Source organism: Urocitellus parryii, chromosome 13, assembly GCF_045843805.1.
Source record: "Urocitellus parryii isolate mUroPar1 chromosome 13, mUroPar1.hap1, whole genome shotgun sequence".
NCBI lineage: Eukaryota > Metazoa > Chordata > Mammalia > Rodentia > Sciuridae > Urocitellus > Urocitellus parryii.
The window spans coordinates 7,526,728-7,539,213 of record NC_135543.1 but is presented as its reverse complement, the minus strand read 5'-3'; the positions used below and the strand labels follow the sequence as shown (position 1 = coordinate 7,539,213).

At 35.3% G+C, this 12,486-nt stretch overlaps 1 protein-coding gene across 1 annotated transcript in view; it reads right to left on the bottom strand.

Annotated features, from left to right (window-relative positions):
• Window positions 1-12,486, bottom strand: part of Rttn (rotatin) — a 168,854-nt gene that overhangs the window by 67,902 nt on the left and 88,466 nt on the right. The window contains exons 31-32 of the mRNA XM_026388674.2: window positions 10,553-10,711; window positions 9,156-9,227 (exon numbers count right to left, since the gene is read on the bottom strand). Coding sequence (XP_026244459.2) covers window positions 9,156-9,227; window positions 10,553-10,711 — 231 coding nt within the window. The remainder of the gene's footprint in view (window positions 1-9,155; window positions 9,228-10,552; window positions 10,712-12,486) is intronic.

Genomic DNA, 12,486 nt, shown 5'->3' with positions numbered 1-12,486 from the left:
GGGTTCCTCAGTGGCCCCTAACTAAAGAAAAGATACAAGTAGCCCATGATCTGGTCAAACAGCAATTAGCGGAAGGACATATACAACCTTCCGTATCTCCCCATAATACTCCCATTTTTGTTATTAAAAAGAAATCTGGTAAATGGAGATTATTACAAGATTTAAGAGCCATTAATAATGAGATGGTTATTATGGGACCTGCTGAATCAGGGATTCCCCAATTGTCTGCTCTACCAAAAACCTGGCATGTTCTAGCTATAGATATTAAAGATTGTTTCTTCTCAATTCCAATTCATCCCGAGGATAGTCCGCATTTTGCATTTACTATCCCTGCACTGAATCATGAAGGTCCTGATCAGAGATATGAATGGAAAGTACTCCCTCAAGGGATGGCTAACAGCCCAACTTTGTGCCAAATTTATGTTGATAAAGCAATCCAGCCACTTAGAAATCAAAACCCTGAACTACAGATATTTCACTATATGGATGATGTGTTAATGGCACATAAAGATAAAAACACATTGCTAGAATGTTATGCCACGCTTACAAACTTATTAAAGAATTATAATCTAGAGATAGCAATAGATAAAGTACAATTAAATCTTCCAATTAATTATTTAGGAGTTCTATTATCCTCAACCATGGTCCGTCCACCAAAAATTCAAATACGAGTAGATCAACTCAAATCACTTAATGACTTTCAAAAGTTATTGGGAGATATAAATTGGATAAGGCCTTATCTAGGCATACCAACAGGAGAATTAGGACCTTTATTTGATATTCTAAAGGGTCCATCAGATCCAAATTCACCCCGCATGTTAACGCCTGAAGCTAGAAAGGCATTAAAAATCATTGAAACATATATGGAAAATATGCATTTGGATAGAATTGATATAAGTTTGCCTTTATTATTTATTGTACTACCGACAAAAAATATTCCTACAGGGGTATTTTGGCAAGAAGGTCCATTATTATGGATACATTTATCTTATTCTCCTAATACTATTCTTACTAGATATCCTGAGGCTGTAGGGCAATTAATACTCAAAGGAATAAAAGCAGCAAAAGGAGTGTTTGGGATTTCTCCCAATAAAATTATTACTCCATATACTATGGATCAAATTGATGAGTTAGCTAATGAGTTAAATACTTGGGCAATAATCATGTGTAAATCTAGTGTTGCATTTGATAATCACTTGCCATCTAATCCTTTGTTGTCTTTTTGGTCTAAGCATCCTGTAGTTTTTCCAAAAATGACAAGAAAAACCCCTATCATAAATGCTCCAAATATATTCACTGATGGGTCAAACAATGGTACAGCAGCAGTAGTTACTCCTGATCAAACTTTTACATTTTTAGTACCCAAACAATCAGCTCAAAAGGTAGAGCTCAATGCAGTATTGCAAGCCTTTATGATGTTCAAAGATTCTACATTTAATTTATTTTCTGATAGTCAGTATGTAGTTAATGCTATCGTATCTCTTGAAGATGCTGGTAGGATTTCTCCTTCCTCTACTGTTTTCTCTTTGTTTTCTGCTATACAAAGTCTAATCTGGGATAGAAAGGATCCATTCTTTATAGGACATATCAGAGCACATACAGGATTGCCTGGAGCCCTTAGTTTGGGTAATGAACTAGCAGATAAATCTACACATGACATACATATTTTCTCCACAATAGAAGAAGCTATAAATTTTCATAAAAGGTTCCATGTCAATGCTAATACTTTACAAAAACGTTTTAAAATAACTAAAGAACAAGCCAGACATATAATAAAACAATGTCAAAATTGTGTGACATTTTTGCCACAAGATAATCTTGGAGTCAATCCTAGAGGACTGATACCTAACCATATTTGGCAGATGGACGTCACACACTTGCCAGAATTTGGAAAATTAAAATATTTACATGTTACAGTTGATACTTCTTCTGGATTTTTGATGGGCTCCCTTCATCCCGGAGAAAAAACTAAAGATGTTATAGCTCATTGCTTACAAAATTTTGCCACTGTGGGTGTTCCTAAACAGTTAAAAACGGACAATGGCCCTGGTTACACCTCCAAGTCTTTTAAACAATTTTGCTCATCATTTGGCATTACTCATATAACAGGAATCCCATACAACCCACAGGGACAAGGCATAGTTGAAAGAGCTCATCAAACTATAAAAATGTACTTATTAAAGCAAAGGGAGGGAATTAGTAAGGGGTATATATCCCCCAAAGATAAACTTAAAATAACCCTTTTTACTCTAAACTTTCTAAATTTGGATTCATCAGGACTTAGTGCTGCGGAAAGACATATGTATCCGAAAAATGTACATAAGCCTAAGGTACTTTGGAAAGATATTCTAACAGGACAATGGAAAGGTCCAGACCCAGTAATAGTCTGGAGTCGGGGCTCCGTCTGTGTTTTTCCACAGGAGGAACAGCAACCAATTTGGATTCCAGAGAGATTAACTAAAACAATTTCTACAGAAAAAGAAGATGATTTGACTCAAATCCATAACAGCTGATATCCAGAGTTCCAGCCTGGCTATTCTTACATCTGCGACAGTGATTTACCACGGTGCCTTTTTCAATATCTATTTTATTATTTGCATTTTTCCCACATCATAAAGTTCTATTTTATTTTATTTTATTTTATTTTACCTTATTTTTTAAGCTCATACAAACCTAGGTTAATGTTTTTCTGATCAGTTTTATTTTTTGACTGTGTTTTATTTTTTTTTAACTGTAAAGTTTTTAAACATTGCAATGGAGATTTCACCTAGCTATAGCTACAAGGCCTTTATTTACTATTGTCTTATATGTTCTATGTTATGTATGCACTGTTTTGTGTTGTATGTCTGTATGTGTGTATGTCCATATTTCATTTTATAAGGAGCGCTCATGTATAAATAGATACAAATATCAAAAAAAAAAAAATTAGTCACGTGACTTATATGGTTTAATTTACTTTAGGTAAACAACTGTTATTTAATTTTGCTTTTAAAGGTGGTTAACAGATATGTTTGTTTACTTTCACCTTTCCTTTTCATTATATTTCATAATTCTGTTCAGGATAATGTCTCTTTAGCAACATGGCCATAATTCTCATCTCCATCCCAGTGCCGGTGAAGACTAAGACCAAACTACAATTTTTATGATAGCTATCACTATAAACTGTATAAACTGATACATCAATCAAAATAACTCAATAAGACTGCTCAATCAAGGACTTAATTTACTTTGGGAGGAAATGGACATATTGATAGACTCCTCCACTTTGAACTGCTCAATCAAGGACTTAATTTACTTTGGGAGGAAATGGACATATTGATAGACTCCTCCACTTTGAACTGCTCAATCAAGGACTTAATTTACTTTGGGAGGAAATGGACATATTGATAGACTCCTCCACTTTGAACTGCTTACACAACTTGCCTGGACTATGTATCACCTGTATGCATTGTGCTCTATTTGTTGATACAGCGAACTGGTAGTGCTAAATATCTTAGCCGATGTGTCACCAGTGTTTCCAAGGAGCCGTCAATTGGCTTGGTGTCGTGGCAATTCTGCGTCTTTCTCCCTTCTGCTAGTGATGGTCTGATTTTGGGGGCCAACAGAGGTGAGGCAAGAACCTCACCCCCCCACTGGCACCAAGGTTAAATTTGGGGGCCAACAGAGGTGAGGCAAGAACCTCACCCCCCCACTGGTGCATAGGCCTATTACACAGGTATGGCTATATACTGGACCGGTAGTCAGTGACGGGTATGATTCGGTTACAGTGGTATCAACCTAAGCCAGGAGACTGACGCAATAAGGTCAGTTTTCCCATGACGGGTAAGAACCATATGTGAATTGGACATACCTAACAGGCACGGTCCCTAGCCACATTTGCCTGTTGTTTATTTAAACAGAAGGGGGCAGATGTTAGGAGCCACAGCAAAAATATTGATATAGGCACCTTTGGATTTAATGACTGACAGCCAGCAATTCACATTCATATGGTAATTGGACTCATGCTGTCTAGCTGGGCCCATTTCAGGACTCAGGTTACTCATGTCACTCTTATAATGGGAGAGTTCCCATTGGCTGGAATAGGATGGTAGGAGGGTGTTCCGGGGGAAGGGGAAACCCCCGGCTCAGGTAGAACACACACGTGGCGGACCCACCTGTTAGGGTACGCACACGGCCTCTCTCTAAATAAAACTTTGTCTCAGTTTGACTGGCTTGTGTTTTTGTGCCCAACCGGGTTGCAAGATTGCAAGCCCGCGTGCACTGACAGCTCAGCAGGGAATCGCTCAGCAGGGGTGCCGCAGGCAGTGCTCGGCAGCAGGAGCGGGACTCAGCCGGCCCGGGGCCGGGCAGTTTGCGGCACTCCTAGGGTCACTTTACTATATACTCACTAGCTATTATTAAAAAGGAACTCCTAGGGTCACTTTACTATATACTCACTAGCTATTATTAAAAAGGGCTGGGATTGTGGCTCAGCGGTACAGCACTCGCTTAGCATGGGCGAGACCCGGGTTCGATTCTCAGCACCACATAAAAATAAAGGCATTGTGTTGTGTCCATATACAAAACAGATATTCTCTCTCTCTCTCTCTCTCTCTCTCTCTCTCTCTCTCCCCTTTTTTAAAAAAAGGAACTATAACCAAAGTTAAGAATTACATTTAAAAACAACAGACAATATTTCCAAGAAGAAATATGTATTATTTTTAATAAATAAAAAGTGATATACCCCAAAGACTATAAAAATGATCCTAAAAACATTAGCACTCCTAATCACATATAAATTATGAACACTATTAAAATGATCTCACTTTACCAAAGAATTATAGTTTTGTAAAATTAATACTCATGATGCTTCAAAACACATTAAAAGCCAAGTGCAGTGGCGCATGCCTATAATCCCAGTGGCTCAGGAGGCTGAGGAAGGAAGATCATAAGTTCAAGCCAGCCTCAGCAAATTAGCAAGGCCCTAAGCAACTCAGTGAGACCCTGTCTCTAAAATACAAAATAGGCCTAGGGATGTGGCTCAGTGGTTGAGTGCCCCTGAGTCCAATCCCTGGTACCAAAAAAGAGAGAAAGAGAACAAATTAAAAATTTGCATATTAATCACATCAAATGTGTAAATAATATATACCATAATGATAAAAGAGTGCACCACCTATCCAAAACACGTGCACATAAAGACACACACAAACAGACAGTCCTGAGAGCAGAGGCACTGACAACCCAGGAACAATGAGCATATCCAGATGACAAAGTTTGATCTATAAAAAGAAATCAAAGCCCTAAGAACAAATATCTCATTTTACGATGGGGCCCGGGGAGTCTAGCACACCTTTATGTACTAGAAAGTAGGAAATACTAAAAACTGGCGAAAAAGACATGCCAAAAGAATTCAAGAGTCTATCCAGAGACTCTCCCTCCATAAACTAGAACCATCTGATCATCCAAACATGGACAGAAATAGATCATAATGAATGAAACAAACTGAGTGCCCTTGAGTTTACACTGCTTAAATGAGTGAAGGAAGTAATAGGTCGGGAAGAAAGGGAATTAATTCTTCCTTACAGTAGAACATAACAAATGCAGAAAGGTATAATACAATTAGAAAAACATTTGGCAACCATTATGTCATAATTGCCTTGGACAAGAATTTTGAATGGAAGCTGTAACTAGTTAAAGTTTAGAAACATATTTACAGTCTCAAAGTACCTTCTTAAAAAAAAGAGGAAAAAAATGAAGAAAATAGACTTTATCTTAACCATGAAATCAATTTAACATTACCAATAATGGAAAAAAGATCTCTCTCCTGATACGATGCACTGAGAAGTATATATCACTTCTGTGGTTTTTCTGCCAAAAATGCATAACCTAAATCTAATCATTCGAAAACAGACAAATCTAATTATAGGATATTATAGGTGTTACAAAAACTAAATGGTATGCACTCTTTAAAAATGCTAAGGTTATAAATATTGATGATCTAGACAAGATTCCAGATGAAAGTCACTAAATAGATATGACAACTATATATAATATGTATTCCTGAAATGGATCCTAGGTTGGATATTTTATTAAAAGGAAAGTCATGGGAAAACTTGAGTAATTTCCTAATTTCAGTAATTATTAGTATGCTCATGTAAAACAATATTCTTTTTTTTATGAAAGTCATACTTCAAGATTTAGGGAAAATGAAGTATTCTGTCTATGATTCTCCAGTAGTTTAGAAAAGATAGGTAGATAAAGCAAATGTGATAAAATAACATTTGGGGGATCTGGGTGAAAAGTATATGAAAATTGTACTGTTTCTACAACTTTTCTATAAACATAATTTTTTCACAATAAAGATTTTTTTTAAATAAAGCAAATCTGCCAATTCAAAGTCTTAATTACAAATTGTGGAAAGAAACAAAAGCAGGAACAAATGCATTTATCTGAACCAATAACCCATTGTATTACTTAAGTGCCTAAAATTAATTTCAAATTTAAATGTGAAATTAAAGAATTCAATAGTCTATCCAGAGACTCTCCCTCCATAAACTAGAACCATCTGATCATCCAAACATGGACAGAAATAGATCATAATGAATGAAACAAACTGAGTGCCCTTGAGTTTACACTGCTTAAATGAGTGAAGGAAGTAATAGGTCCGGAAGAAAGGGAATTATTTTCAATTGGAAAAAAAACTTTTTTAATATCACAAAAATTATGTATAAGCTGCCAATAATTAATATTACTTATGTAAAACACTATATGATGTTTCCTAGATATGTGTCTATCCTCCCTTGCAGGTCACAGACCTCAGAGCACTAAATCTGATAATCTGTGAATCCCCAACATTTAGGCATTTGACAAATATTTATAGATATAAACTCAAACAAACTGCACAGACCAACAGATTTATTATAATAGACTCCAAAGCTGGTTGTTAAAATTGTGGGGATTTGTAATGTTGCTCTTCAAATTAAACCCAGCAACAGAACCATTCATATTCAGGAGTACTAACTCCCAGTCAGACTGTGGGAAACTAGTTTACTAGTTTACAGAATACCAGATAGCTGGGAGCCACAATTCAGTTCCGCATCACTTGTAAGCTGACCCTGTTTTCTCACCTTCAGAAAGAGAAATTCAGCCTTGAAGAGGCCGAGTTTGACCCAAGAACCAGGCCAGTATTTACAAACACCCTTCTTAAAAAGCAGTGCCCTGAGTGTGAGAGAACTGTAATGCACCAGGGACTGATGGACCTAGAATCAGGATCTCACACCCTGCAGGAGCCCGGTGTGTGGGCCCACTGTGTGCTGAGGGAAGCTGTGCTGAAAATAAGCTCTTCATCTGCTCCTCCTCTTGTGACTACTCTGCCTCTAGTATGTCTCTATTTCCATGGAAAACTATACTACAAAACTAAGATTCTATTCATGACTTTACTTACTTAAGACCAATAAGGTAAGTTGAATGCTTCACATACTTTGATAAATCAACAAAGACTAATGGAACATCTATCGTCTTCTCCATGGTGGGAGCTGAGAGAAACATTTTCTTAAATATAAAAATTAAGCCAGGTGTGGTGGTGCACACTTGCAACCCCAGCTACTTGAGAGGCTGAGGAAGGAGAATTTCAAGTTTGAGGCCAGACTGGGCAACTTAGTGAGACTCTGTCTCAAAACAAAATTTAAAAAGAGCTACTATCTAGCAGCTTAGTAGTAGAACACTCATCTAACAAGTGCAAGGCCCTGAGCTCAATCCCGGGTGTCACACACACACACAAACACACACACACACACACCACATAAACTATGGACCTAATGTTCAGAAACATTCTACTTAAGAAGATTAAAGTAAATGGTCAGAAATATGGAAAGAGAATAAAGCTAATATTTGGAAAAGAAACTAATTCAATGGCAAAAACATTAATCGCTAGTGTCGTCCTGAGAGGAAGATTAAAATGGATGAGAAACCTTAGATTTGTACAGTACCCTGAGGAGTACTGAATAACACTATGATAAATAACACACTGACAGGATGAAGATATGTGGGCAGTTAAAAGGATAAGAACCAAGGGCTATGGCTCAGGGGTGGTGCACACTTGCCCGGCAGGTGTGAGGCACTGGGTTCAAATCTCAGCACTGCATATAAATAAATAAAATAAAGGTCTATCAACAACTAAATAAATATATTTTTTTAAAAAAAGGATAAGGACCACATCTTACCATCACGATGAGAGTACTCTGAATTATCTACAAATCACAGGCTATAAAAAAACAGGCAACTATTTATGACTTGATATTCAGAACATAAAATTTAAAAATCAATCTAGTATTATCAAAAAAAAAGATTAATTATAATCCCAACTGTGTGCTAGTTTGGAAAAAATGTTAACATCAATATATACTGAACTATAAATAAATTTATTTATTATTGTTAAATTTGAGAAGCAAAATAGTAAATGGGTAAGAAGAGACAAGCCTGTACTCAAAGCAGCAAAGGTGTACCAGTGCCTAGCTTTGTGACTTTAGGCAAGCCACATAAACCCTCTGTGCTAAAGCTTCTAAGCCACTAAAATGAGGATAATAGTTTGTCCAATGTTAATATATACATATATTATATGTTTCTAGAAGAGTGCCTAGTATATATCTTATAGCTATTATTTTTCTAATTATTCTTAACACTATGGAGAATTTTTAAATATGATCAAGTATAAGGAAATTTCTACATTCTAATTTAAGAGATCCTTGCTATATTATATACATTTCACTAGTACTGGAACATTCCATCCTCAGAAGATTGGTTCTTGCATTCCCATGGACACCACACTCTGTAGATGCTCAAGTTCCTTACAGAAAATAGCACAGTATTTGCATAACAAAATGTACATACTGTCATATGCTTTAAATTGCCTCTAGTTTATTTATAATATCTAATACAATACAAATGTTCTGTAAATAGATGTTACAATGTATTGTTTAGGAAATAATAAGAAAATAATTCTGTACCTGTTCAGTCCAGTTATAATTTTTTTTTCAAATATTTTCAATCCCTGGATGGTTGATTCCATGAATGCATAATCCAGAGGTATAAGGGGCCAACTACTCACATAGGCTGCAAATTTATCACTAATTAACCTTGAACATCTACTAGTTTGGTAACTGTCTAAAATCACCTACCTGCCAAGTATAATCCTTTATAGTTTCCATAGGCATAGGAATTACAAGGAGATTCTGAAGAATAAATGCAGCCTGAAAACATAAAAAAAAAAAAGTCAATACTGCCATCTTGTTGTCATCTTTGAAATTATCTAACATACTGTAATTTAATAACAAAAGATGTATTTCTGGTCCACTGAACATACACAGGGGTCCTCACAAGAATTACTAAGCTATATTTATTAAACAATGACTTTGTTAGGTGATGACCAAACACTGTACAAAATTATTTCATCAGGAAATATATTTTTTTCCACTTTGGAATTCAATTCTATGCAGCAAAAAAAAAAAAAAAAAAAAAAAAAAAAAAAAAGATTGGTATAAAATAAACTATTCTGGCAGCATTTAAGAAATGAACACCCAGGCCTCCACTCCCCATCCCACCTCGTCCCCCTTTCAACTAACTCATGCACTCTCCTCTCAATTAAAACCTGCTAACTACAAATATAAACCACAAATGTCCAAGTCAACCTATTAAGACCTAAAGATGATCAAATGAAATAATCATATTAAACACTGATTGTTGTGTGTATGGTAGGGCAGGTGTGAGGAATCAAACCCAGAGCCTCATGCACGCTAGGCAAGCACTTTACCACTGAGCTACACCCCCAATTCCTAAGAGTGTGTACTTAATGAAAGACTCTGATACAATCATAGTGGAATATCAGTGAAATTCTAACAGTGAAATTTCCAACCATTTTCATTGGAAGTCAATAAAAAGTACTAAAGTTAATGAATCAAACAAAGGCATTACCATTTAAAAGTAAGCATTACTATTTAAAAGTATGAAAGCAATTAACAAGAAAACTAATCTTCTGAATTTGGAAGTGGGCACTGGCTAACAGTAGACTCAAGAGCTACTATTGTTTTCATAAGCCTCTAAGAACTATTTGATTATTGTTTTGAAACTATCTGTATTAATCATCACTTTGATAGAAGCAGCAATAAAAAGAAAACCACAAATTAAACTTGGGTTTAATTTTCCTCTTATGTTACATGACATACTATAAAAAGCTGTTATGTCAACAGCCCTTCATTATGATTAAGGCTTTATAAACATTAGAGACACATATATGCTGAGGTAAAAGTAAATTTATTTTCTGTGAACCACTTTTCAAGTATTATAAAGCAGAAGAGTTCACATTAAAATACACTGTATTCTGCTTTGATCTTATCAGAATAAAGAACTCCAATTTTACTATAAATTAATAATATCCTTTTTATTCTTCATTGTCATTTCATTTGGGTTTTCATTAGACTACATAAAGGTCTACAGGCCATTCACCCTGCTGAACAGTGAGTTGAGTATGCTTTATAGATAATATGGCAATGGGTTTCTAAGGGAAAGACAGACATACCTCACGGCGCACCATACTACACTCTGACTGGTCTAGAAGAATATTCACCACAGTTCCCCAGAGCCCACCAGAAATGTTTTGACAACTGTTTGTCAAGGCCACACAGCCAGCTTCAAAAGTAGTCAGCGCTGATCCTAATCCCAGGGAAGTGAATCTCACCTGTCAAAGAGAAATTTGTCAAATCCACGTATCCTATCTATTTCCTAGCACAAGTTAGTTTTTCTGGCATATAAAATATCATATTTTATAAATACAACACTAGCTTTCCAAAACTAAACTATAAAGGTCACTTAGTGTCCGACATGTTTATGAAGAAACAAAAATCCTATATCACTACTAAGAAAGCAATAATTTAGAAAAAGAAGTTCAGTATCAGCAAAGGACACACAAAGTTAAAGCCAGGTATAAATAAGCAGCATAAACTTATATTTTTGTAGCCCTTTTCAAGGGAAAGCACAGTATAATTACATATCTTTCATGAGCTCAATCTCTATTCATTCCTCCTTCCTAAAAAGGGTACCTATTATTTTGTTCTACCTTTTTAATTTTTTAGTGTTTCTTCCAAATAAATGGTTTTAACTTTCTTGAAAGTTCTTTTTTCAAAAAACAAAAATTGACTGAATTACATGGTTTAGAAGGTATTTATTATTTTCCCAAAATTATTTTAAAAGTATTTCAAATAAAATTGAAGTGGTGTATGTTCTTGCCATAGTACTATTCAAGTCACACATTTTGGTGAATTTCTGAATTCTGACCCAAAAATATATTTCCTATGATTGCTACAGGATAAAAAAAAAAAAAAAAAAAAAAAAAGTACTCATAAAATAGTCAAGGAATAAGTCCAAGTTTTAAGTGCCTAAAATATGTAACTTTAAAGTTACATCAAATAATATTTCTAAAAACCAAAGGCCTTCCTTAATTATAATAGGATGTATTCATTTCTTCCTTAAAAATGAATGAACAGATGACTCAAACTAGGAAGTTACTAACAATATACAATTTTGTATTATATGGTGCAATTCCGTTATGTGGCACTTAAATATTACTAGGATTCATAACTTAGAATTTCCAGTGGTCCTTCTAAAATTGTTTGAAATTGCCTTGGCTTTTCCAACAATTTTCCACTGTTATTTCTAAAAATGACCGATTAGACTATCTTTTCTTTTTTGATTTTCTTTTTTTTTAATTAATCAATTAATTTTTATTGATTTTATTTTTTTAAATACATGACAGCGGAATGCATTACAATTCTTATTACACATATAGAGCACATTTTTTTTCTCTTATTATTATTTTTTTGCATTACAATTCTTAATACCTTTATACCACAATTTATCATATCTCTGATTGTATATAAGGTATGTTGACACCAAATTCATATCTTCATACATGTATTTTGCATAATGATGAGGGTTTCTGTACTCCAATGAATATGATTAAAAAGAGTATCCTATGCACTGAACTGTCATCTCTGAAAATTCACACACTGAAACTCTACTACCCAACATGATCATCTGGAGGCAGAGCTCCTAGGAGGTAAGTAAGATGAAGTGAGGGTTTTTAAGAGGGGCATACCACTAAGCCAGCCTTGGGACTCTAGGAAGAAAGGGAAATCTCTTTCTCCACATACACATTGTGTGCCGTGAGAACACACTGAGAAAGCGGTCTTCTGTAAACCAGGAGGAGGGCCCTCACCAGAAACCAACCACGTGGTATCCTGACCTTAAACTTGTGGCCTCCAGCATTATAAGAAAACAAGTTTCTGCTGGGTTAGCCACCTATTCTATGGTATTTTATTAAGGCAGCCCAAGCTTATTAACACAGTCTTGTACCAAAAAGTAGGGCTGTGCACCTGTAGCAAATAGCTAAGCATATGAAAGTGACTTTGGAACTGGGTAATGCGTTAAAGACAAGAAGAATTTTGAGATGCAGCC